The sequence below is a fragment of the Mirounga leonina genome, unplaced genomic scaffold (assembly GCF_011800145.1).
Source record: "Mirounga leonina isolate KUSES-001 unplaced genomic scaffold, KU_Mleo_1.0 Mir_166, whole genome shotgun sequence".
Lineage (NCBI taxonomy): Eukaryota > Metazoa > Chordata > Mammalia > Carnivora > Phocidae > Mirounga > Mirounga leonina.
In genome coordinates this window covers 38068518-38092098 of record NW_023270418.1, presented here as the reverse complement: position 1 = coordinate 38092098, position 23581 = coordinate 38068518, and the positions used below count along the sequence as shown (strand labels likewise).

The window sequence follows — 23581 nt, the reverse complement described above, 5'->3', positions numbered from 1 at the left end:
CCCTGGTGTAAGGCCCCCCGCCTGGACCCCACCAAAGGGTGCAGGGCGATGAGTATCATGGGGAACTGAGGAACACAGTCTGGGCCAAGTGGTGAGTCTGGCTCTCCGCTGAGGCCAGCTTTGCTCGAGGCTCCCAGGGAAGGGAAGGGGGAAAGGGACGAAAGGGGAGAGCGCAGGCCCTTGTAGATGCCTCATCGTAGACTTTTGACCTGGCCTAGCCATGTGTGTGGGAGGAACACAGGAAGGGAGGTACAGAGCAGGAAGGCACCCCCTAGCGCTCGGGTCAGCGGTGGCCAGTGCCTGCCGCGGAGTGACCCCACTCACCGCCAGGCAGCAAAGCCTCGGAGCAAAGCCCACCCACCTCCTCCATGACTTCCCTCCCCGCGGAGCGCTACCAAGCGTTGGCCTGGAGTCACGCGGGGAAACGGGGCGCCTCTGACTCGCTGGCTGTCCTGGGCGCCCCGACGCCGGGGTCGGGTAGGGTGGGGCGCGGCAGGGCTGGGGTCACCGTCGCCACACACGTGCTGACTCCCACCGCCCCCAGCACGGAGTCCCGCGCGGCTGCCGCGCGAGATCTGCTTCAGGCCGCGCTCGAGGACCTGAGCCAGGAGCAGCTGAAGCGCTTCCGCCTCAAGCTGCGGGATGCGCCGCTGGACGGCCGCAGCATCCCGTGGGGGCGGCTGGAGCGCGCGGACGCCGTGGACCTCGCGATGCAGCTGACCCAATTCTACGGGCCAGAGCCTGCGCTGGACGTGACCCGGAAGACCCTGAAGAGGGCGGACGTGCGCGACGTGGCGGCGCGACTCAAGGAGCAGCGGCTGCAGCGTGAGCGCAGGGTCGGGGATTGCCAGGGCCCCTGCCTGTCCGTTCGCTCCCGCCTGGGCAGAGTCTGGGCCTCGAGCCGCCATCCTTCCCGCTTCCCCGTCCGCAGATTCACCAGCCCCAGGGCTCGGATCCTGGGCGCTCTTGAGGGTGGCCCCAACTCCCTCTTGCGGCCCCCGCCCCGCCCCTGCACAGTCAGCAGGGCCTCACCACAGGTCTCCCTTCCAGGGCTCGGCCCCAGCTCCCCCGCTCTGCTCTCCGTGTCCGGTAGGTCTCTCCAGGCACGAAACACGGGCCCCAAGCTGTCGGGGCGGGGTGGGGGGTGGGGGCACGACGGTGACCCTCAGGTTTGCAGCACGAGTGTCCTCTACACTGCTTGGAGGTTCCCGACAGCTGGTCCCAGGGAGGAGAGTGTGTGGGAAGGCTGCAGGGGAGAGGGGCTGGGGTGTAGCTGGGGAAACAGTGGGTTGGGGAACGGCCCGAGAGGGTCAAGTGACGCAGCCCGTCCCATCCTTGTCCTCCCCACACACATACCGCGTTCCCTTTACTCCCTCCGGTCCCCTCTGCCGGCCCCCACCAGAGTACAAAAAGAAGTACAGAGAGCATGTCCTGCAGCAGCATGCCAAGGTGAAGGAGAGAAACAGCCGCTCGGTGAAGATCAACAAGCGCTTCACCAAATTGCTTATCGCGCGCGAGAGCGCCCCGCTGGTGGACGAGGCTCCGGGGCTCGCGGAGGAGCAGGGGCCAGAGCGCGCTCGGCGCTCGGACACCCACACCTTCAACCGCCTCTTCGGCCGCGACGGAGAAGGTCAGCGGCCTCTGACTGTAGTGCTACAGGGCCCCGCGGGCATCGGCAAAACCATGGCGGCTAAGAAAATCCTGTACGACTGGGCGGCAGGCAAGCTGTACCACGACCAGGTGGACTTCGCCTTCTTCTTGCCCTGCCGCGAGCTGCTGGAGCGACCCGGCACGCGCAGCCTGGCCGGCCTGATCCTAGACCAGTGCCCCCACCGCAGTGCGCCCCTGCGGCAGATGCTCGCTCGGTCCGAGCGGCTGCTCTTCATCCTGGACGGCGCGGACGAGCTGCTGCCGCCGCCGGGGCCCTCCGAGGCCAGGCCCTGCACAGACCCCTTCGAGGAGGCAGACGGCGCGCGGGTGCTGGGCGGCCTGATGAGCAAGACGCTGCTGCCCGACGCGCGCCTGCTGGTGACGGCGCGCGCCACCGCCCCGGGGAGGCTGCAGGGCCTCCTGTGCTCACCGCAGTGCGCGGAGGTGCGCGGCTTCTCCGACAAGGACAAGAAGAAGTACTTCCACAAGTTTTTTCGGGACGAACGGATGGCGGAGCGTGCCTACCGTTTCGTGAAGGAGAATGAGACGTTGTTCGCCCTGTGCTTCGTGCCCTTTGTGTGCTGGATCGTGTGCACTGTTCTGCGCCAGCAGATCGAGCTCGGCCAGGACCTGTCGCGCACCTCCAAGACGACCACGTCCGTGTACCTGCTTTTCACCGCCAGCGTCCTGAGCTCGGCGCCTGCGGCAGATGGTCCCCAGATGCAGGGCGAGCTGCGCAAGCTGTGCCGCCTGGCCCGTGAAGGCATCCTCCGGCACAGGGCGCAGTTCGCGGAGAAGGATCTGGAACGACTGGAACTCCGCGGCTCTAAAGTCCAGACGCTGTTTCTCAGCAAGAAGGAGCTGCCAGGCGTGCTGGAGACAGAGGTCACCTACCAGTTCATGGACCAGAGCTTCCAGGAATTCTTCGCTGCGCTGTCCTACCTGCTGGAGGATGAGCGAGATCTCACGGCACCGGCTGACAGCGTAGGAGCGCTTCTGCGGGGGGACACCGAGCGGCGCTGCCACCTCACGCTCACCACGCGCTTCCTCTTCGGGCTGCTGAACACAGAGCGGATGCGCGACATCGAGCGCCACTTGGGCGGCGTGGTTTCAGAGCGCGTGAAGCAGGATGTCCTGCGGTGGGTGCAGGAACAGGGCCAGGGCCGCCCTAGGGCGGCACCTGAGGGGGCCGAAGAGACCGAAGCTCCGGGAGGCGCCGAGGAGCCGGAAGAGGACGAGGGCGAGCTCAACTACCCGCTGGAGCTGCTGTACTGCCTGTACGAGACGCAGGAGGGCGCCTTCGTGCACCAAGCCCTGCGCGGCTGGCCTGAGCTGGAGCTGGAGCGCGTGCGCTTCAGCCGCATGGACCTGGCCGTCCTGAGCTACTGCATAAGGTGCTGCCCCGCCGGGCAGGCCCTGCGGCTGGTGAGCTGTGGACTGGTCCCCGCACAGGACAAGAAAAAGAGGAAGAGCCTGATAAAGCGACTGCATGGCAGCCTGGGCGGCAGCTCGTGAGTCTACAGGGCAAGATGGCCCCGGTTCACAGGCCCTCCGTGGGGGAATGTGTGCCCGTGCATCCATCTGGGCAGGGGGAGCACGTCCACAGCGGACGCCTGCCCCCCCCACCCCCGCCAGAGGAGGAGCCCACCCCCTTGCAAGGCAGCCTCCCAATGTCCATCTCCTTCCCCAGGATGCCCTTGCCATGCCAATTCCCAACTGTCCACAGGTGAGGCAAACCTCCAAGCATGGCTGTGTGGCTCAGGCCCAGCTTTCTAGTAAGTTCTGGAATAACTATGCCCACTGTGCCCTGAGCTTTGTACCTGCTCAGTGCTTTGCCAGGCTCCCCCAGCTGGCCTGAGACCCCATTGGCCCCAGAAGTGCCCCATAGACCACTGTATGCCATGACATCTACCCATGTCTATCCCCTTTACTAGACCCTCAGCTCCTTCAGGGAGAGTTGCCTTAGCTCCAACCCAGCACTTGACCCAGAGCTCAGCATCTGTTGAGATAATGAAAGTCAGGATGTTGGCAGGGGCTGGGGCTGGGGACGCCCACTGCACGTGCAAGGGTAGACCCACCTCGGAATGCGGGTGACATCCTCCCCCACCGGCTGGACTCACATAGACTGCTTCAGCGGGGAGGTGCATGGGGCCCCAGATGAGTGGTTTCACACTGGGTTTAGAGTGAAGAGGGTGGAGGGGTCCTGGCTCAGTTTGGGGTTGAGGGCAGAGGCAGCTCCGACACCTCAGGACCACAGGAAAGAGGTAGGGCCACTTGGGCGGCGTGGTTTCAGAGCGCGTGAAGCAGGATGTCCTGCGGTGGGTGCAGGAACAGGGCCAGGGCCGCCCTAGGGCGGCACCTGAGGGGGCCGAAGAGACTGAAGCTCCGGAAGGCGCCGAGGAGCCGGAAGGGGACAGGTGGGCTTCACCTTGCTCTCTCTCCTAGCAGTTCACAAGCCACCATGAGAAAACCCCAGGCCTCTCCACTACGTTCACTCTTTGAGGCCATGACTGACCAACATTGTGGTCTGAACAGCCTGACGTGAGTGACCATGCCCCCACCCCTCCCTTGGAAGGGATGCAAAGCAGGATACTCTGGGCAGGGACAGAGGTACAGCCCTGTCTGGAAACGGCTGAGGGGACAGACTGAGAGCCTGTGGCCTCTGGTGTCCCGGGCTGGGGTCAACAGGCTGTGCCCACACAGAACGGAGGAGGGAGGAGGGGATGGGGGCAGGGGCTCCATCATCAGCTTCGGTGTTAGTTAGGAAGGAGCATTTGGCCCCAGTTTGAGTGGAAAGCATGGTGCGGCTAAGCATTCTGGGGGAGGGATAAAGAAGACCAGAACATATTTTCCTTCCAAAGAAAGGAAACAAACAAACGAAGGAAGGAAGGAAGGCTGCTAGGTGCTATTGGAAAGTGCTGGGCAGCCCCTCTGAACTCTTCCAAGCAATGGAAGGGAGTATTCAGGACACAGGCTTTGAGTCCAGGTTGCCTGCCTCTGAGCCCGTGGGCAAGTCAGTCTATCTGAGCTTGTTTCTTCCCCTATGAAATGGAGCCAAGAGATTCTGCCTCAGAGGGTTGGTATGAGAATTAATGTGGCAACACTGAGTCTATGACCTATCACCAAGTAAGCAGAAGGTAAGAGAAACTGTAGGAACTAGTACCGGTGGGGCATAGTGACATGGTTACTTAGCTTGACAGGAGGGTATTCCAGCAACCTGGAAATAAACATAGGGGGCCAAGAAGGTGATCGGCACATTTGGCCCATCGATTCTGCCCCTAAACTGAATGCATGAAGACGTTCATCACAGCATTATTTATAATAGCAAAAAAGTAGTAACAACACAACTGCCCGATTGTTAGGGACTGGCTACTTGAATAAACTATGGCCTACCTTAACTCGATGGACAATGATATGCAATTAAACATGTGGACAGTAAGATCTAAATTGGCTCATCAAAAAGCTGGTAGAGAATTGTGTCCTAAGGGAAAGCGGAGTGCAGTCCAGCACTTGCATATATGGCCAAGGCGCCTCAGGAACACATGTGGTGACAAAGGACGGAGAAAACTCTGTTCCTGTGGAGCCAGCATATCGCCAGACTGAACCTCAGCCGCCCAAGGAGCGGGCAGTTTGCGGAGCCGGGGTGTAGCAAAGCAGCCAGGGGGCCTGAAGACAGACCCGTGTGCCTCTTGACCACAGGCTGTGCCGCTGCAAACTGCCTGACTCCGTCTGCCAAGACCTCTCTGGGGCCCTGAAGGAGGCCCCTGCCCTGAGGGAGCTGGGCCTCCTCCACAACTGGCTCACCGAGGCAGGCCTGCGTGTGCTGAGTGAGGGCCTGGCCTGGCCCCAGTGCCGGGTGCAGAAGCTCCGGTAAGACCTGGCCTGGAAGAGACCAAGGGAGGGACAAGGGCAGGGCCGCGGGCCAGGGGCCGGGGGGGGGGGGGGGGGGTTGCAGTTTGTCCACAGCAGTCCTGAGGTTCACCCCGCCCCCAGGGTGCAGCAGCCCTGCCTCCAGGAAGCGCTTCAGTACCTCATCAGCATGCTCAGGCAGAGCCCAGCATTGACTACCCTGGATCTCAGTGACTGTCAACTGTCGGGACCCATGGTAACCTACCTGTGTGCAGCCCTACAGCACCCAGGATGCCGCCTACAGAGCCTCAGGTAGAGGCAGGGGCGGGAAACGTGCTGGGGACTCAGCCCCTCAACCGTGGGTTGGGCTGGGTGCCTGGGGACTTCCCCTGGGCCCTGAAGTGGAGCCCCTCTCAGGCCGCCCGAGTGACCACACTCAAACCCAGCCCCTGGAGACCCGTGCTCCAAAGCGCTGGCCCCAGCTCTCGGCTTCAGCCACTCTACCAGACCAAATGTCCATCTGTCATCTGGTGCCATGGCAAGTCTGGGCCAGTGATCCCAATACCCTTTTACTCCCCGAAAGGCTCTGGCCCCCAGCCCCTAACCCCTCTTCCCAGCCTCTGACGCCCCTAACACCTTCTGTCACTGTGTGCTTTAGCACAGCCCAGGCCAACAGCCCCATCACTGCCCCCCCCCCGCTGCCCTGTTACTGCCCCCCCACCCTGGCCTCAGCTTCCCCAACCTACTCCCACTTGTGTTCTGTGTGCATGGCTACAGTCTGACCTCCGTGGAGCTGAGCGAGCAGTCACTGAAGGAGCTGCAGACAGTGAAGACGGCAAAGCCAGGTCTGGTCATCACCCACCCGGCACTGGACAGTCCCCCTGAGCCTCCCAAAGGATTCATCAGTGCCCTCTGAGGCCCCGAAGGCCAGGGGGAGGACTCTAGTCAGCCCTACGGAGTAGACTTCCTCATCCCAAGGGCAGGAGGATGTTGCTCTCAGCTCTGGTCAGCTCTTTTGAGCCTGAGGAGCTGGGGGCAGGCAGACGGGAGGCGAGGACACACAGGGTCCCTTACCTGGCCAGGGACAGGTCCCAGGACATGCCCCTCCCCTCACACCCTGGGCACAGGTTACATCTCTGTCTTAGAAACCCAGGGACCTCTCCTCCACCCACCTTCCTCTCCTGAGGCCCTCTAGCCTTCCCCCTGCAGATGCCTCCAGCAACAATAATGATGTCAAGAGCTCCCAGGCATCAAGCACCTACCATGTGTTGGCCTTTACCTGGTCTCTTCAGTGCAGAGCGACCCCTGCACTGATCCCATCCCCATCTGCACTATGGGCCCCACAGCCCCAACAACTCTGCCCCTGGTCACAGGGCATCGAGCAGGGGCTGACCCCTGACCAAAGGTGGGCAGGTCACCATTCCACCCCAGGAATTTGTATCTTGGCATTGGGAGCAAAGCCATCCCTGAGGCTGTGTGGGCCCAGTCCAGAGGGGTCCATTCACTATCTAGGTCTTCAGGGATGGAGACCAGGGGAGAGGGAGATGGAGTAGCAGCTGGGACTCTGGCAGCAGGCAGCCTGCCCCCCCATCCCATGCACTGATAATACATTCTCCTTTGGATTCACTTCTGTTGATTTCTGTTGCACGTGGCCAAGCATCCTAGCAAGCGCTCACAATCTTTCCTTTGGTCCCCAATCCACCTGTATGGGGTGGGGTTGTATTCCCCATTTCCCAGATGAGGGAACTGAGGCTCAGGGTTACAGACTGACTGCAGGAAGCTCTGAGGCGAGGCCCGGGTTTGACGAACAGGGCCAGCAGTGGACAGCCCCCGAATCCTCAGGTCTCTGGTCAAAGCTTCAGGGCTTGACCGGCTCCTGAGACCTCAGTCCAGGTAGATGAAAACCACGGGAGTCAGTGCCTTCAATTCTCGGGGGAAATTCCCTTCCATACTCACCTTTCAAATCCAGGCATTCATTCCACAAAACGGACAAAATCCCCCCCGCCTTAACCTGACAGGAAGACAGACAATAAACATGTATAGACATAGACAGGGGCCAACCAGTGCTTTGGGGGAACATAAAGTACGGCAAAATGCAGGGAGACAACAGAGCCAAGGCTTTCCAGTTACAAGTACTGGGTCTGGAGAAGTCTAACTGAGGACAGGGCATTTGAAAACAGAAGGATGTGAGGCATCAAGCCCTGAGAATATCTTGACGGAAAGTGTTCCAGGCAAAGCAATAGCCAAGTACAAAGGCCATGAAGAGGAGTGTCTTACCAGCTCGTCTGCCATGACAAAATACCGTAAACTGGGGCGCTTATCAAACACAGAAATGTGTTTCTCACAGTGCTGGAGGCTGGGACGTCCAAAGTCAAGGTGCCAGTCAATATGGCATCTGGTGAGGACCTTCTTCCTGGTTGCAGAGGGCTGTCCTCTTGCTGTCTCTTCACATGGTGGAAAGAGAGCAGGCTAGCTCTCGGGCCTTTTCTTGTAAGGTCTCTAATCCCACTCTTGACAGCTCTTGACCTAATTACCTCCCAAAGGCCCCACTTGCAAATACGGTCACACTGGGGATTAGATTTCAACTGATGGATTTGGGGGCACACACCCAGTCCATAACAGGGAGCATGCTTGGACTGTTGCAGAAGCCGCAAGGAAGCTAGAGTGGCAGCAGTGGACTAGGGGAGGGGTTGGGGGGGCAAGGGATGCTTGCCGGTCGGTCCTCCAGTGAGGTGGGCACCACCACAGGCTTCGGGGCAGAAGGGTGCCTGTGGCTGTGTTAACAAGGACTGCAGAGGGCAGAGCAGAAGCACAGAGTGTGGACTGTGTCTATCCAAAAGGACGGCTTGACCTCGGAGGTTGCAGTGGCGATGGTGAGATCTGGCAAGTGCAGAACAACAGGACCTGTGCATTGGAAGTGGGTGTGGGGACAGAGGGAGCCTGAGCAGCTGGACAGGAGGAGTCTCCTGCGGGAGGTTGCAAGAAGAGCTGGTTTTGAGGGACACGTGGAATCTGAGTGTCTCTGGCGGGGCCCAGTGGTCAGAGCATAGACGTGTGGGTCAGGCCAGGGCCAGAGAGGCAAGGAGACAGGCCCAGGGCCCAGCCCTGGAGCGTCCAGGTGGGCAGGTGGGGAAACGGAGTCTGAGAGCAGCGGCTGGGGAGAGCCGGAAGGTGGGGCCAGAGCAAAGGGAGGGACTTCTCCTGGAGGGGGACCGGCAGCGCCACCTCTCTGAAGGGGGGACACGGAAGCTCACGCAGAGACAGAGGAAGCCGAGACCGGAGAGGGGCAACCGCAAACCAAAGGCCCCCGCCCGCCTCGTATCCATCCCTGGACACGTCCTTGAGGTCAGCGTTCAAACTGTGCTCCTCCCGCAGTTGGCTGCGAGCACCTCCCGCGTGCACATCCGCAGCCCCCGGTGTGCACGCGGACCCACGCGGCCCGCTCGCCTGCCCAGCTGCTCCGCCCCGGGGGTGGGGGCCCAGCTGCCCCGCCCTGCGCGGCCCTGGGGGCGGGGACCGCAAGGCCTTTCGGGGACGGGGCGGCCGCAGGCTACTTCTCCCTTTGGCCAAGGAAGGGCAGCGCCGAGCGGGCTGGAGCCTGGGGACACGCAGGGCTGCGGTGAGCCCCAGAGACCCTCCCCGGCCTGCCTCCCGGAGCTCCGGCTCCTTCCCCGCCCCGGCCCAGGGTCGCTGGCCTCCGCAACCCCCCCCCCACCGCCCCGGACCGCGCTCCGGCGCACGCCCCAGCCCTCCCCCAAGCCAGCCTTCTTGAGGACTACTGTCCGGACGACTGAGGCCTCCTCACTCCCCACTAACAGGTCGGGGCCCGTGGGGGTGCGGCTTGGAAAGAGCTGGAAGGACTCGAATTGAGGTCCTAAGGTGGGAGTTTGGGGACCCAGCTGGGTCTCTGGAGATCAGTATTAGGAGTTTGAGCATCTCTTAGCGTTGAAAGTGGGGCCTGTGAAAAATCGGGCCTGCCCAGGTGGCCCACACCCTCCCCACCAGCTGTCAGAGGCATCAGCCAAGTTCGTGGGGCGGGAGGCTTAGGGCTTTAACAGACAGTCAAAAGAGGGAGGCCCAGCCAATTGTGGGGGCCACTGACTCCCCCTTTTCCAGGCCACTCTGCTGAGCAAGACTTTCCATGGAGGATGCCACTGAGGACCCCACCATATTCACTGCCCATTCTCTGCCCAGTGACCCCCGGCTCTTGGCCACCATGACCAACACATACTTGGGCACACGTGTGTATCATGATACACTGCATGTGAGCGGCGTGTACAACGGGGCTTGCAGGGACACACACCGGGCCATTCTGCCGAGTCCCCTCAATGTCCAGCTGGAGGTCCCTGCAGAGACAGGAGATCAGCTGACCAAGACCTTTGTCCTGGACACTAACACAGGTAACCACCACTGTCCTGCTCCCCCCATGTGAGCCATTGTTCTAGGTGAGTGGGGGAACCAACAGCAGCAGTCCCATCCTGACACCTTCCAACTCAGGGTGCCTGACCCACAAAGAAAAGCAGGGTTTCAGCCCTGCGGGCCTCCTGAACTGATACAAGATTGGGGTCTTCTGTGCAACCATAGCTCTCCAGACAGGGCAGTTGGGGCTCAGAGGGTGGATCCACCCCCCTGAGGGGCTGGTAGCTTTGTAACTGTCCTCACTGGCCCTAAGTGGGGCATGCGAGTTGCCCTGACCCCCTCTGCCCATTCCCAGGCTCCTTTCTGCACACCCTAGAGGGCCCCAGCTTCCGGGCCTCCCAGCGCATCTACGCCCACCGCACGCTGCCTCACGTCATGGCTTTCAGTGTGTCCATCACCCGTGTGGCCGTGGGGAACTGGCCCATCACGGTGCTGCTGCGGTCAGCCTTCTCCCCAGAAAGCCCAGACCTCGACCTGCATCTGGGTCCTGACTTCCAAGGAGCCCGGTGAGGAGGGGGTCAGGGCTGGCCAGGTAGACTAAGGAGGGAGCGGGTCCCTCAGACATGGCCTCACTCTTGCAGGTGCCTTTATGGCCACACACTAACCCCGGAGCAACCTGAGGGGTCCCAGCAGGAAGTACACATGCTGTGGACACCAGTGCCCCCAGCCCTGACCCTTGGGGAAAGTGAGGAAGACCAGACCTGGGAGTTCCTGACCGTGGTGGGTGGCAGCCAGGCTGAGGCCCGAGCCTGCCTGACCGAGGCCCTGCAGCTGCAGGCAGAGGGCACTCTGTACACGGCCCACGCCCAGGCCTGGGCCCAGCTCTGGGCTGGCTGTGGCCTGGATGTGGTGGGGCCCCTGCCCCTGCGCCAGGCCTTGCGTGGCGCCCTCTACTACCTGCTCAGTGCCCTGCCCCAGCCTGGGGCCCCAGGATATACCTGCCATGGCCTCAGCCCCGGGGGCCTGTCCAATGGGAGCCGAGAGGAATGCTACTGGGGCCACGTCTTCTGGGACCAGGTATGCACCATCCCCCCTTCAGCACACAGCAGCCACAGATGGGGCAGCACACAGGCGTGGAGTACGCCGTGGCTGAGGGCACGGGCACGGCTGCTGTCTCTGCCGTACCAGGGATGGGGGCTGTGGCTGGGGAATCACAGAGGCCATGGCAGAAGGGAAGGCTTCCTGGAGGAGGTGGGATCTCAGCCAAAGAATGTATAGGAGTTTGGTGGAAAAGAGTGATTCAGGCAGATGGACCAGGGGGTACACACAGCAGAGCTGAGAGGGTGTGTGGCATCTGCAGGGGCAAAACGACACCTCACCAAGGAAGAAGAGCAGCTAGAGGGGGGCTGTAAGAGCCATGGAGACTTGAACTGGGGAGTGACACTAACAGAGGTGTGCTCTGGGAGGACCCTTGCAGCTGCTGAGGGGAGCATGGGTGGAAGAGGCTGAGGCCTCGGACAGGAGTGGGAGCCAGGAGAGACTGGGACTTGGTGTCCATTGAGCGTGGGACGGGCCCGGGATGCTACCCCTCTTCATCAGATGCCTCCAGAAGCCAGTGCTGTGGCCACTCTGGTGAGGCGGAGTCACTCACTCCAGTTCAGGCAGCTAGTGAGCAATGGTGCTCCACGCGCAGCTTCCAGCCTGAGCTGCCGGGGGCACCCAGATGCCTGCTGGGGAGGTGAAGCACTGGGCTGGGGACCAGACCCGAGGAGCATCTAGTCTGGAGACCGGGACGTGGGATGGGCAGGTGTGGAGGGCCCAGGATGGACGCAGGGTGGGCAGCAGAGGGAGAAGCTGGAAGGCGACAGAGGGGCGCTCAGGGAGGCAGCATGAGCAGCACCAGCTCTGGCCAAAGCAGAATGTGGGCAGGCAGACAAGAGAGAAGGGTGTGAGAGCTCCCGAACAAGGGGCCCTTCCTTGCTCTCAGGATCTCTGGATGTTCCCGAATATCCTGATGTTCCACCCAGAGGCCGCCAGGGCCCTCCTGGAGTACCGTGTCCGGACGCTGGGTGGGGCCAAAGACAATGCCCAGAAGCTGGGTTACCAGGTGAGGGGGACCTGGGCACGCCCCCTACAGAGCCCCTTGAAGGGCCTGATGTCCCCACATCCCTCCTAGGCCTGCACCCATCACCGCAGGTTCCTCTCTGGGTGGGGCTGGGATTCCTGGATTCTTATAGGGGCTCAGCAGCGTCCCCCAGCCTGCACTGTACAGGTAAGAACAACAGCCTCAGTGGGGCCCAGCTGGCGTCCCCCCGCTACCTTGGCCCAGGGTCAACACACGGTGGAAGCTGGGCAGAAGCCGCCTGGGCTATGGTGGGGACACATGGTGGGCACTCTGAGTCTGCAGGTCCCCATGAGGGCACCCGGACCCTCGGTGCCCCCACCTCTGTCCTCCATGGCTGAAGGCTGGAGCATTGGGAAAAGGGTGGGCTATCCCTGTGCCCCAACCCCCAGAATAATCAGGTCTGCTCCGTGCCCCCAACCCGTCAGGGAGCCAAGTTCGCCTGGGAGAGTGCAGGTTCTGGTCTGGAGGTCTGCCCTGAGGACATTTATGGAGCCCAGGAGATTCATGTAAATGGAGCTGTGGTGTTGGCCTTCCAACTGTACTACCACACTACCCAGGTGAGGTGTCACCATGCCCACCAGGTATGACCACCCACCTGACATGGCCATGCTCCCCTGCCCCCACCATGACGCCCTGTCTGGGGCCAGGCCTCACTTCTGGGCACTCAGAAGGGTGGGCACTGACAAGGAATGTAGTAACCAATGCGAACGACAGTCACTGGCAGCATGGTCCCTGTCCCATCCTCTCCTGCTCCCCCAGGACCTGCAGCTCTTCCAAGAAGCTGGTGGCTGGGATGTGGTCAGGGACGTGGCTGAGTTTTGGTGCAGCCGTGTGGAGTGGAGCCCTGAGGAGGAAAAGTACCACCTGAAGGGTGAGGGCACGAGGAGGGCGGGATAGTCATGGGGGACGGGTCACAGGGGAGGGCCAGTGGTGGAAGGGAGAGGCATGGACAGCTGTGGCCGGGAGAGTAGGTGGCCACAAGTTGGCGGGGCAGGTGGATGCTCCTCAGTTCAGCATGTGATCTTTGGCACCTGATGTTGCCAGCCCCACACTGGCTACTGGCATCAGGGGCAGGTCCCTAGGACCCTGCACTAAGCACCGTCTTGCACTTGTCTGCCCAGGAGTCATGCCTCCCGATGAATACCATTCAGGGGTCAACAACTCCGTGTACACCAACGTCCTGGTCCAGAACAGGTCAGACCCAAGACCGCTGCCCATACTGCCACCATGCAGAGGGCCAGCAGGGAGGGCTGGGGCTATAGCCCCCCTCTCCCTTCCTCCGCCCCTAGCCTGCGCTTTGCTGCTGCTCTGGCCCGGGACCTGGGTCAGCCTGTCCCCAGCGAATGGCTGGCAGTGGCTGATAAGATCAAGGTGCCCTTTGACCCAATGCGGAACTTCCACCCTGAGTTTGATGGGTACCAGCCTGGTGAGTGTACTCGGAGCTGCTTCAGGACCCCTTCACCCCTCCAACAGGACCTATGTCCACCCTGAATATCCCCTACCTGATAGAGCAGCTCCCCCTTCCTGCTCCCTCCCCCGTTGGCAGCACCTGTCCCTCCCCAGGAGAGGAGGTGAAGCAGGCAGACGTTGTGCTCCTGGGATACCCCGTCCCTTTCCACCTGAGTCCTCACATTCGCAGGAAAAACCTGGAGATTTATGAGGCTGTGACGTCCCCAAAAGGTCCTGCCATGACCTGGGTAAGGAAACTGCAGGGGTGTGGGGTGGCGGTCCTCACAGCAGCCCCAGCCCTGCCCCACTGGCCTCAGTCTCCCCTCCCCGTGCAGTGGGCTATGCCCCAGCATGTCCTCTGACCTCTGACCCCAGAGCATGTTTGCTGTGGGCTGGATGGAGCTGAAGGACCCCTGGCGGGCGCGGGACCTCCTGGAAAGGAACTTTGCCAACATAGCTGAGCCATTCAAGGTAGCCTGGTCTCGGTATCAGCTCTCACGCTGACCACACCTGCCTCCCGCTCCGGCCCCTGGTTGGTAGGAGTGGGAGCCCAGCCTCAGGGGGAGTCATAGCAGGGTCAGGTCCCTGGTGACTCCTGCCTGACCTCGGGCCCTGCCCTTGGGAGCAGGGGCAGCAGCCTCATGGGGGCCCGTATCCTGGGAGTCCGGGCACTAACTGCCTGACCACGTGCAGGTGTGGACAGAGAATGCAGATGGATCGGGCGCTGTGAACTTCCTGACCGGCATGGGGGGCTTCGTGCAAGCGGCACTCTTTGGATTCACAGGGTTCAGGTGAGTATAGGCCCAACAGAGAGCAGTCACATGCCCCCCCACTTCCTGCTCTCATGAACGTCTCCCCTCCCCCCAGGATCACCAGGGCTGGCGTGACCTTCGACCCCATGTGTCTGGCAGGGGTCTCTGGAGTGTGCATCTATGGCATCTCCTACCAGGGGAGCAAGCTTGACTTCTCCTTCTCCGAGGGCTCTGTGACAATTGAGGTCAAAGCCCAGGCAGGACCCTGGACCCCCCTGCTGGAGGCTGAGCTGTGGCCGACACACACTCGACTCCCCCTGTTCCCAGGTAGGCAACCACCCCCAGACTCACCCAGGGGTCCGGGGCAGGTGAACCCCCCAGGGTAGCCCCCTAGGTATGTGCCCCCACTCCAGATGCCCCCCTCTCCCTGCAGGGCACAAAGTCTCCTTTCCCTCGTCAGCTGGACGGATACAAAGGTCACTCCCAGAGGCAGCAAGTTCTGCTCCAAGAGTTTCCTAGGAGAATTTTTTGAAGACGTTAAACACCTGCCCCAGAACCCACAGACCCCTTGTGGGACACTGTTGGGTCCTCCAGCCCCACCAGTGTCCTCACCCTGGGGCTGTCCTGGGCACTGCACCTGAACATCCAGGGCTTCAGGGATGTCTCTGGGTCCTCCCATCTGGCCTCCCTCTGTGGGTACCCCCCAGCTGGCTGCATCCACCCCTCCTCAACACCCTCCCAGCCTGCTGACCTCCTCCCTCCTGCCCACTCTCCAACCAGCAGCCAGGCTCACAGGCTCCAGGGAAAGTCTGAATTTGTTGGCCCAAAGTTCAAGGTGGTCTGCCTCTAGCCTGAGCCCCTCCCCAGCCTAAACCTCCATGGACTGCAGCTTCCCCATGGCCTCACACTCAGCCACATCTGTGCCTGCCTTTCTGGGCTGACACCTGCACATGTACCCTTTCCCGGGACACCACAACGTGGGGCCGGGGTGTGGCCGACAACTCTGCTGAGAAGGCAGACACAGGTGCAAGCCTCCATGTGGAGGATGGCAGGGGTGAGGGCATGAGGCAGGACGTTGGTCCCCTGTGGAATTCCTGGGGACTCTCTCAGTTACAGACCAAAATGGAACTTCGTGTGTCACATGGATGAGGTCAGGCACGGCTGAATCCAGGTGCACTCAGCATCCTCAGTCTGTGGCTCCTCCAGCCTCTGGACCATTTCAGTGAGGTTGGACAGTCCCCATCACAGGTTTTTCCTCAGCCAAGAAGAGAGGGAGGTGGGGTGCAGAACAAGACCCTGCACCTTCCCTCTGACCTGCCAGAAGGACTGGGGCCACGGGTGCATGGTTCAAGGCCACTGGCCTGGGCCCATCTGTCCTAACAGGCTGCCTGTCCTCCTGGGGCCTCAGCCCCTTGGCTGGCACATCCAACTTGGGTCCTTGGGGGTTTCTCAAGAATGAGGTGAGGTGGTACCTGCTGCCAAAATTTTGGTGAGAACCATGCCACCTACACCAGGTCTGCCTGAGAAATTAAAATTCCATGCTGAGAAAAGTCTGTCTGCCATAAGGAGCTGGTGCTCTCCTTCCTTCTGAAAGTGAGGGCTGCCTAATGGATGGAGTCAGGTCAGGAAGTGCAGTAATGCGCCCATATAGAGCAAGCAGTGGGCCTGCCACCCTCCTTCACTCTGGCAACCCCCTCTTCTCTCTCTGTTCTGGGTGGAGAGGTAGTCCAAGTTCTCCAGGCAGCAGACACCAGGCATACAAGCTGTGATGGAGTGGGGAAGGAGTGGGGGTGGAGGTGTCAGGGATCCTAAGGCTTGTCTCCGGGTTACTGTGGGGAGCAGCATGTGGGAAGAAGGATGGCTTCCAAGGGAGCACAACCAGCCAAGCTGCAGATCAGCATGGATGTCAGTGCTGGTCCCCAAGAGCATGTGGCCCCAGAGACTGGAGCCAGCACCTTGCCCAGGTGCCCACCGGCTCCCCTCCAGCTGCTGGACGTGTGGCAAAGGCTGAGGCAGACCTGCTAAAGCAGGGCATGGTGGCTGGGCCTATCCCAGTAGCACAGAGGCTCATTTTCGCAGCCCTGGAGCCAGATGTGGGCACAGACATCGGTGGGGGGGGGGGGGTGGCAGGTGGCCCTGTACACACAGGACTGGTACGGCCTGACGCTTCCTGCATGTACGCGCCACGTACGTGTGCCTCTGGACGCGTAGTGCAGTGACCCTCCGAGGGGGCTGTGGCAGGGTGGCACGCACGTGTGCTGGCATGGCTGGTCAGGGGTCCGTAGTAGAGCCAACTGCCTAAACTGGATCGGGGTCCCTCAGCCTGCCCCGGAGACAGCCTGGGATGAGGAGGGCTGCTGGTAACGTTCCCCCACGCCTGTCTGGACCACACACTCTGTGTCCTCAGCACCTGGGCACAGGCCAGGCAATCTCTGTTCCCCTCACCAAATGTGGGGACTAGCAGACCATCCCATGCCTGGGGACATGTACCTGGTCGCACACAAGCTGATCCCCACTTCTGACCTGTGCATCCAGCGCAGGTGGTTCCCTTCTTGGGCCAAACCTGGAGCTCAGGGTTGGCATGTTGTATCCGTCCTGGTCCAGGCACTGGCACACTCCAACGTGGGACCAGCACCCAGCATGGGCCAGTGCCCCATCTCCATCCCCAGGCCCCAGGCAGCACACACCCCTACCTGCAGGGGCTGGCGTGGGGCAGCACACACTCCAGCATAGGGCTGGGATGCTGTTGATATGTGGCCAGGATACCATCTCTACCATCTCTGCTGTGGAGACAGGCCAGCTGTTGGCTGTCACAGAAGAGGGGGCTATTCTGAGGCTCCAAGTACAGCAGCTAGACAGACCCCCCACACCCAGCCCAGGCAGATGGGTAGGCAAGGGGTGCTCTCTGGGTGGGGTGCTCAAAAGCCTGGACCGCCCTGCAGTTAAGGCCCCTGCAATTAGCCTGCCCTGTCATTGGATCAGCCACAGGGAGGCCTAAGGGACCTCATCCCCAACCACACAGGGTGTGTGCATGGATTTAGCAACCCCCCTCTTTGCCAGGCTCTGCTGGTTTCCGGGAAGGGGGAGAGTGGTGCACAAGGGAGGTAGAATGATACAAGGACGTGTACCCAGCACCAAGGATGCTCAGAAAGTGTCCTCACCCCCCAATGTTCACCCTCTGCCCAACTGCACATATGTGTGTGAGGTTTGTGTGCATGGTTGATAGAAGGGTCACGCCTGTGTGCTCATGTGTCTGTGTCGAGCCTCACTGACCCAGGAGAGAGGGAACGCACTGTGGGGACTGAAATTTCTCAAAACTAAAGGAATGCAGGAGTCATAGGGACAGACAGAATGACCCAAAGAAGGAGGCTGGCACTCGCCTGACCCACTGACAGAAACATGCAGGGTGAGGACAAGTGATATCCTCCTAGGGGCTCCCACCTAACACAAGTGCACACACAGATGGGGAAGGGCACACATGTTCTGGAAGAGAGCCCACTAAACCACAGTGCCCAGCAGGGCAGCAGAGATCAAAAGCCTGAGTTCCCAGACTTCAGTCTAAAATACTCAGGCGCCTCCACCCCAGAAGCCACAAGCCACCCAGTGCCTGAGTGAAGGCGACAGTCGGAGCACGGCCCAGCAGACAGCACAGGTCATCCTACCATCATGCTGGGGTCAGTCCAGGGGAGCCCCTAGGGTGGGTGGTTCCTCTCAGGAAGAAACCCTCTGCCACCCCAGCAAAAAGCCCAGGAGGCACTTTCTGGAACCAGGTGCTTTTAATTGTGAAACTAAGGCTGAGTGAGTCTGGTAAGTGAGGAGGGAGGGTCCAGCCTGGGTACAAGGAGTTAGGGGAGCGGGGACCATCAAGGTTGCAGTTGAGGCCACTGGGGTCCAAATAAGGGATCTTCAGGGTCAGCATTAGGTGCCCAGGCTGGGTGGGAGGGGCGGCCATCAGGTCCTGTGGTGGAGTTGGGGTTCCAGGGGGTCAGGGTAGAGTCCCTGGAGCAGTGCCCTGGGGGTTAGTACTGGGGTCAGGGTCCGCGGGTCAGGATGCAGACGAGGCGCAGCCTGTCAGTCATAGTCCGAGTCGTCGAACTTGGTGCTAAAGAAGGCGGCAGAGCCCTTGGCCAGCCGGGACAGGTGCAGAGCCCCGGTCACCACCAGCGCCAGGAGAAGCAGCGGCAGCACCAACGCCCACATCGTGGCCAGGATGTTGTAGCACTTGGCTTTGGAGCCCAAACGCCCGGCTGCCTCCAGGTCTCCGGCCACCTTCTGGTCTCGGGCCTGTGGACCAGTGGTAGGGCCAGGTCTCCACATACACTGGGGGCCCTGCCTCCTCCCACTCCAGCTGTGGACTCAGAGACCAACCTGGGCCAGCATCAGCCTCCAAGGACCCTCTGTGGGTGGAGAGTCCTGGAGTGCTGAGGACCCCAAGGAGCTGAAGCCAGAGGGGCTTTGGTCATAGGAGCCCCCAGCATGTGAAAAGCCATTTGATGAAAAAGACCCCCTTGGGTAACCCCCCACCAACTCTGTGCTCTTCTGGAGGGACTAGACCCCCCCACTAAGGACAGTACCCCTGCCTCAATGGAGAAGCCCTCATGAGGTGAAGAGCTTGTCCACCGCCCGGCTAACGGAGGGGCCTTCTCACAGGCATCGCCCCTTGGAGAGGCCCTCCCGCCACAAGCCTCTCAGGCCCTCTGGACAAGCACGCCCCCACCCCCGTCCGGAAAGACCCCCGCCCGCCCACCTTGATGGAGTAGGCCAGCGCCAGGAAGCCGAGGCAGCACACGTTCAGGTAGAGGGTGCTGAACACCGACCAGATCAAGTGGTCTCGAGGTGGGGGTCTCGGCGCCCCCAGAGTGAGGGCCGTGTGGGCGGCGCCGTCTGCCTTGCGGGGCGTCGGGGCCCGGGGATCCTCGCGGGGGTACGACGTGTCCATGGGTTCCAGCGCCGTCTCCTCCTCGCTCGGGCTCCCGCTTCGAGGGTGGGCGCCCGGGGCCGCTTATAGCCCCGCCGCCGCCCTCCCGCAGCCCGGCCCGGCGCCGCCGGCTAAATATAACGACAAATTACAGCCCTGCGCCGCGGAGAGCGCGGCCCCGTCCCGCCCCGCCGCGACGCCCCCCGCCCCCCGCCGCGCGAGCCCCTCCCCCGCCCCGGGAGTCCCCGCCGGCCGGCGGCTGGGGCGAGGGGAAGGGGCGTGCGCGGGCTGCAGACTGCCCACCCGAGCCCCTGCCCCGCGGCCAAAAGGAGTCCTCGGGGCTGTGGGTGGGGGCGTGTCGCCTCGGCTGCGGAGAAGGGCTGGAGACCCCCCGGGCTTGGGCTCCATCCCCAGAACCCAGAGTTCGGGTTCTGCCAGGGATCTCCTCGGCTCACCAGCGGCCGGCCTTGGCACTCCAGAAGTCCCTGCCCATGTGCTGGCGGGAGGAGACCGGCCACAGCAGGACGGAAACGGGGCTGCGGCACTGTAGGGGGTTCGCCAGAGGAGACCCCAGCACCATCGCTGCGAGGTGCTGCAGTGAGCTCTCCGTGATCTGCTAGGGAGCCCGCCCTCCTCCCTCGTGGGTAGACAGTTGCTTCTCAGCCCCCTTGGCTGGTTACTCCTGCCCTCCCGAATCCTCAGAGGTTTGGAAGGATGAGCTTAGGGCTCTGTTTTGGGCTCCCTCTGGAGCGTCCAGCAACCCCTTGGCTGTAAATGCTACCTATGTGCCAGTAACGGATATTTACAACAAAGGGCCAGACTTCACTGAACCCCAGACTCATACCTAAGTACCTACTCTGGCAGAAGGGCTCCCAGGGTCTCTAACCTAACTTTTCCACAAGACCTCAGGTTCCTGTGCCCCAACCTCCTGTCTTCATCAGTTGGGGTTGTTATAAAAAGTACCATAGATTGGGTGGCTCATAAACAATAGAAATTTATTTCTCACAGATCTGGAAGCAGGAAGTCAGATCGGGGAGCCATCGCGGACAGGTTCCGGTGAGACCCTCTTCCTGGCTGCATATGACTAACTTCTCACTGTGTGCTCACATATTGGAAGGGGCTAGGGAGCTCTGTGGGTCTCTGTGATAACAGCACTAATCCTCCCATGAGGCTCCACCCTCATGACCCAATTACCTCCCAAAGCCCCCACTTCCTACTACCATCACTTTGGGCATTAAGATTTCAAGATACAAATTTTGGAGGACACAAACCAGGGGCCCCACTGAGAGTTTGACTTGGGCCTGCCATGATTCCTTGGACCCATTGTGCCCCACCAGAAAGAGGGGCCAGGATGATGTTTTGCCTGTTGAGATACTGTGATATGGTGATTTATATTAAGAAATATATATTTCGGGGGCACCTGGGTGGCTCAGTTGTTAAGCATCTGCCTTCGGCTCAGGTCATGATCCCAGAGTCCTGGGATCAAGCCCCACGTCTGGCTCCCTGCTCGGCGGGAAGCCTGCTTCTCCCTCTCCCACTCCCCCTGCTTCTGTTCCCTCTCTCTGTCAAATAAATAAATAAAATCTTTAAAAAAAAAAAAAAAGAAATATGTATTTCGACATCCCTGTTTCTGGCACAGGACCCCTAAAACCTTTGGCATTTCTGAAGTGATAAAGGTGTCTTTTGTTATGTTAATGAGGTGACTTCTGGACCCTCACCTAAGGATGGGGGCTGGCTGCCAGGACAGCCAACCAAGGGATTAGAGGGTCAGTTCTATCCCACCCTCTGACCTCCGGGGATGGCAGCGGGGCTGAAGGTTGAGTTCAATCGCCAAAGGCCAATGAGTCAGTCATGGCTAAGTAATGAAGCCTCCATAAAACCCAAAGGACAAGGTTTTGAGAACTTCTGGGTTGGGGAACACGTGGAGATCCGGGGACAGTGGTGTGCCTGGAACGGCCATGGACATTTCCCCAGACCTCACCCTGGGCACCTCTCCCATCTGGCTGTTCCTGACTTGGATCCTTTGGTAATCAGCTGGGGATCTAGTTAAGTAAAATGTTTCTCTGAGTTCTGTGAGCCGCTCTGGTGAATGAATAGAACTGAGAAGTCATGGGAACCTTGGATTTACAGCCACTCAGTCAGAGGCCCAGGTGACAACCCTGACTTGTGACTGGCACCTGAAGTGGGGGCAGGAGGACAGTCTCGTAAAACTAAGCCCTTAACCTGTGGGATCTGACATTATTTCTAAGTAGGTAGTGAACACCCTGCTGGTGTCCAACATTTCCTTAGTGTTGTCTGGGCAGTCCCCCACACATTGGAATTGGGTTGTTAACCTTAAAAATAAAACTGACAGTTATTTTACCAGGAAAAGGGGTTTATTTGGGAATAGCAGAAAATCACAATTCTGGAAAAGGAAGCTACGGCAAAACCATATATAAGTCCCGAAACATAAAAATCCAAGCTCTTTTATGGGAGGGGGGTGGAGTTGGGAGGGCTGTTGTAAACTAGAAGTCCATTGGAGTGAACTGGGAGTGGCAAGTGTACTGGCTTCTCATTGGTTGGACTGTGATCATCTCTCATTGGCTGGACTCTACTCTCCTTGGCTGAGCTGTGTTCTCATTGGCAGAGCTATAACTAGCTCTCATTGGCTGGGCTGTGACTAGCTCTTATTGGCTGAGCTGTGCTCTCATTGGCTGGGCTCTGCTCTCATTGGCTGGGCTGTCCGAATGGAAGGAACCCCTCCTTCTTCCTCAGGCGCAGTGAAGCCCAGGGTTCTTCCCGCTGGGAATGCAGAGGGCTGCGAGGAGGGAGTGGTGGGCGGGAGAGCTCGCCCTGCTGGCCTCCACTGCGTGTTAGTCCACGGGTTCCAGGAACCGAAGTTACATATTGAGCTGGGCCTTGAGTCCATCAATCCCCTAAGCTTCCTGGCTGCGGGTCAGTCAGGCCCAGACATGGAGAAGGCATCCCAGCGCTGCAGGGGCGGCAGGACGCGGACAGCGGGAGGTGGGGGTCTGGGGCTGGATGGAGGCCTGACGATGCAGCCATACAGCCCCGCACACACACTGAGATTGTGTCACTTTCAGGATAGAATCCAGGCGTGGTAGCCTGAGAGACCTCCTGTAGCGGAGGTGCCCCACTGCCAGGATTTTGTGATCCATTTTGAGCATGGCCAGGATTAAAATTAAACCCTGTAAACCAGGCCCCTGGGTGGCTCAGATGGTTAAGCGTCTGCCTTCGGCTCAGGTCATGATCTCAGGGTCCTGGAATCGAGCCCCGCATCGGGCTCACTGCTCCTTGGGAGCCTGCTTCTCGCTCTGCCTCTCTCTCTCTCTCTCTCTTTCATGAATAAATAAATAAAATCTTTAAAAAAAAAAAAAAACCTGTAAACCATGGATCACATCAATTACATAAGCCGTAAGTCGTCACTTCTCAGAACACATCCCTTGGCGAGGACTTCAGCACACTTTCCCGTTACCCGTGCACCTGAGGGTACAGACCTGTTTTCTACAGTCTCTAGTCTACTTTATCAGGCACGTGGTGGAGAGCTGCTCAAGGGTGAGCTCCTGGCCCTTGCTCTCCCCTCCCAAGGGGAACAGCGCGTTGGTGGCTCAAGATGACCCATGGTGGGAGTAGCACCCACAGACACTGCTGAGTGCAGCCCATCAGGACTTCGGCTGGGCAGCGCTGGGGCCTGCAGGTGGCCATCCCCACCCCTCACTGACCTCACCCCACACCAGGCACCAGGGCCAGGTTCTTATTCTAAGAAGCCCTTCAGCTACAGCTACCAGCAAACTTGAAAAACTTTTAAAATAAGAGACCTGGAAACTCCACAGCACAGCTGTAGCCACAAAATAGGTTCTGAGGTGGGGTTTGGGGTGGGGGGGTGGAAGGGAGGGAGACAGGGAGAGGGAGGGGGAGAGAGAGAGAGAGAGGGAAAGGGAGGAAGCTGGACCAAAGGAACACCTGACACTCTGCAGGGCACTTGTGCACATCGGCTGGGTCCGTTGGGACAGGCTTCTGGGTCAGTGTGTGTCCACAGGACAACAGACCTCTGGGAAGGAGGGACCTCTCCCTGAAACCATCCTCCGTGTGTTGCCCCAGCTGGAGGCCAGATACATGCAAGGCCTCAGGACAAGCCCACCCACCACACGCATAACACAGAGCAGGGTACAGGTGGGCAGTGAGGGACGATGTGGGCTCAGGGGCGGGGTGGGGAATCTCAAAGGGCCCCTCCCCAGGTGAAAAGACAGCACCATCACGCAAAAGTGCTTTATTGACTACAATGGCAGACTGACATGTACATAAAACGCTGTGACAGAGGTGACAGCCTCAGGCCACGGGCAGCTACTAGTACCCTCCATAATATTTTATCATCTCTGAAATTGTTTGGGAAATCATCAGTGATCCAGTGGCCAAAACAATGATGAACGTGATGGTCAGAAGGAGGCCCAAGACCAGGGCCCAGATGTTCAGGCACTT

The 23581-nt window shown here is 60.3% G+C and overlaps 4 protein-coding genes across 10 annotated transcripts in view; 2 read left to right on the top strand and 2 right to left on the bottom strand.

Moving 5' to 3' along the window:
* The first annotated feature begins 368 nt into the window (after window positions 1-368).
* Window positions 369-7305, top strand: NLRP6 (NLR family pyrin domain containing 6). The gene is made up of 6 exons (XM_035013777.1): window positions 369-1089; window positions 1403-3161; window positions 4099-4191; window positions 5350-5520; window positions 5644-5811; window positions 6277-7305. Exons 1-6 carry the CDS (start codon window positions 369-371, stop codon window positions 6413-6415), a joined length of 3051 nt encoding a protein of 1016 aa, XP_034869668.1. The 3' UTR covers window positions 6416-7305.
* Window positions 7306-8747: 1442 nt separating this feature from the next.
* PGGHG (protein-glucosylgalactosylhydroxylysine glucosidase) lies at window positions 8748-16293 on the top strand. 7 transcript variants are annotated; one of them, XM_035013675.1, is made up of 14 exons: window positions 8748-8844; window positions 9616-9899; window positions 10214-10424; window positions 10500-10935; window positions 11846-11965; window positions 12409-12540; window positions 12743-12854; window positions 13105-13177; window positions 13273-13409; window positions 13547-13680; window positions 13808-13903; window positions 14126-14223; window positions 14300-14511; window positions 14618-16293. In XM_035013675.1, the coding sequence occupies exons 2-14, from the start codon at window positions 9641-9643 to the stop codon at window positions 14701-14703; spliced, it is 2106 nt and encodes a 701-aa protein (XP_034869566.1). In that variant the 5' UTR covers window positions 8748-8844; window positions 9616-9640; the 3' UTR covers window positions 14704-16293. The 7 variants fall into 7 exon arrangements, with proteins under 7 accessions (XP_034869566.1, XP_034869563.1, XP_034869567.1 ...); XM_035013672.1 differs by lacking the exon at window positions 8748-8844 and adding an exon at window positions 9026-9118; XM_035013673.1 differs by lacking the exon at window positions 8748-8844 and adding an exon at window positions 9173-9317.
* Window positions 16294-17945: 1652 nt separating this feature from the next.
* Window positions 17946-19567, bottom strand: IFITM5 (interferon induced transmembrane protein 5). The gene is made up of 3 exons (XM_035013682.1): window positions 19558-19567; window positions 18932-19233; window positions 17946-18468 (listed from the first exon to the last, which is right to left on the bottom strand). Exons 2-3 carry the CDS (start codon window positions 19121-19123, stop codon window positions 18256-18258), a joined length of 405 nt encoding a protein of 134 aa, XP_034869573.1. The 5' UTR covers window positions 19124-19233; window positions 19558-19567; the 3' UTR covers window positions 17946-18255.
* Window positions 19568-23357: 3790 nt separating this feature from the next.
* LOC118016231 (interferon-induced transmembrane protein 3-like) overlaps window positions 23358-23581 on the bottom strand; it is a 19320-nt gene continuing 19096 nt past the window's right edge. Inside the window, exon 3 of the mRNA XM_035013681.1 lies at window positions 23358-23569. Coding sequence (XP_034869572.1) covers window positions 23450-23569 — 120 coding nt within the window. The 3' untranslated portion in view covers window positions 23358-23449. The remainder of the gene's footprint in view (window positions 23570-23581) is intronic.

What these genes read in the sequence shown, in the direction of transcription:
- NLRP6 (XM_035013777.1), top strand. Translation starts at nt 369, where the DNA reads ATGACTTCCCTCCCCGCGGAGCGCTACCAAGCGTTGGCCTGGAGTCAC. An exon ending in GGCAGCCTGGGCGGCAGCTC is followed by an intron (nt 3,162 to 4,098) that starts GTGAGTCTACAG and finishes CTCTCCTAGCAG; the next exon opens with TTCACAAGCCACCATGAGAA. An exon ending in TGTGGTCTGAACAGCCTGAC is followed by an intron (nt 4,192 to 5,349) that starts GTGAGTGACCAT and finishes TCTTGACCACAG; the next exon opens with GCTGTGCCGCTGCAAACTGC.
- PGGHG (XM_035013675.1), top strand. Translation starts at nt 9,641, where the DNA reads ATGGAGGATGCCACTGAGGACCCCACCATATTCACTGCCCATTCTCTG. An exon ending in GGAAAAGTACCACCTGAAGG is followed by an intron (nt 12,855 to 13,104) that starts GTGAGGGCACGA and finishes TTGTCTGCCCAG; the next exon opens with GAGTCATGCCTCCCGATGAA. An exon ending in ACATAGCTGAGCCATTCAAG is followed by an intron (nt 13,904 to 14,125) that starts GTAGCCTGGTCT and finishes GACCACGTGCAG; the next exon opens with GTGTGGACAGAGAATGCAGA.
- IFITM5 (XM_035013682.1), bottom strand. Translation starts at nt 19,123, where the DNA reads ATGGACACGTCGTACCCCCGCGAGGATCCCCGGGCCCCGACGCCCCGC. An exon ending in CGCTGGCCTACTCCATCAAG is followed by an intron (nt 18,469 to 18,931) that starts GTGGGCGGGCGG and finishes ACTGGTCCACAG; the next exon opens with GCCCGAGACCAGAAGGTGGC.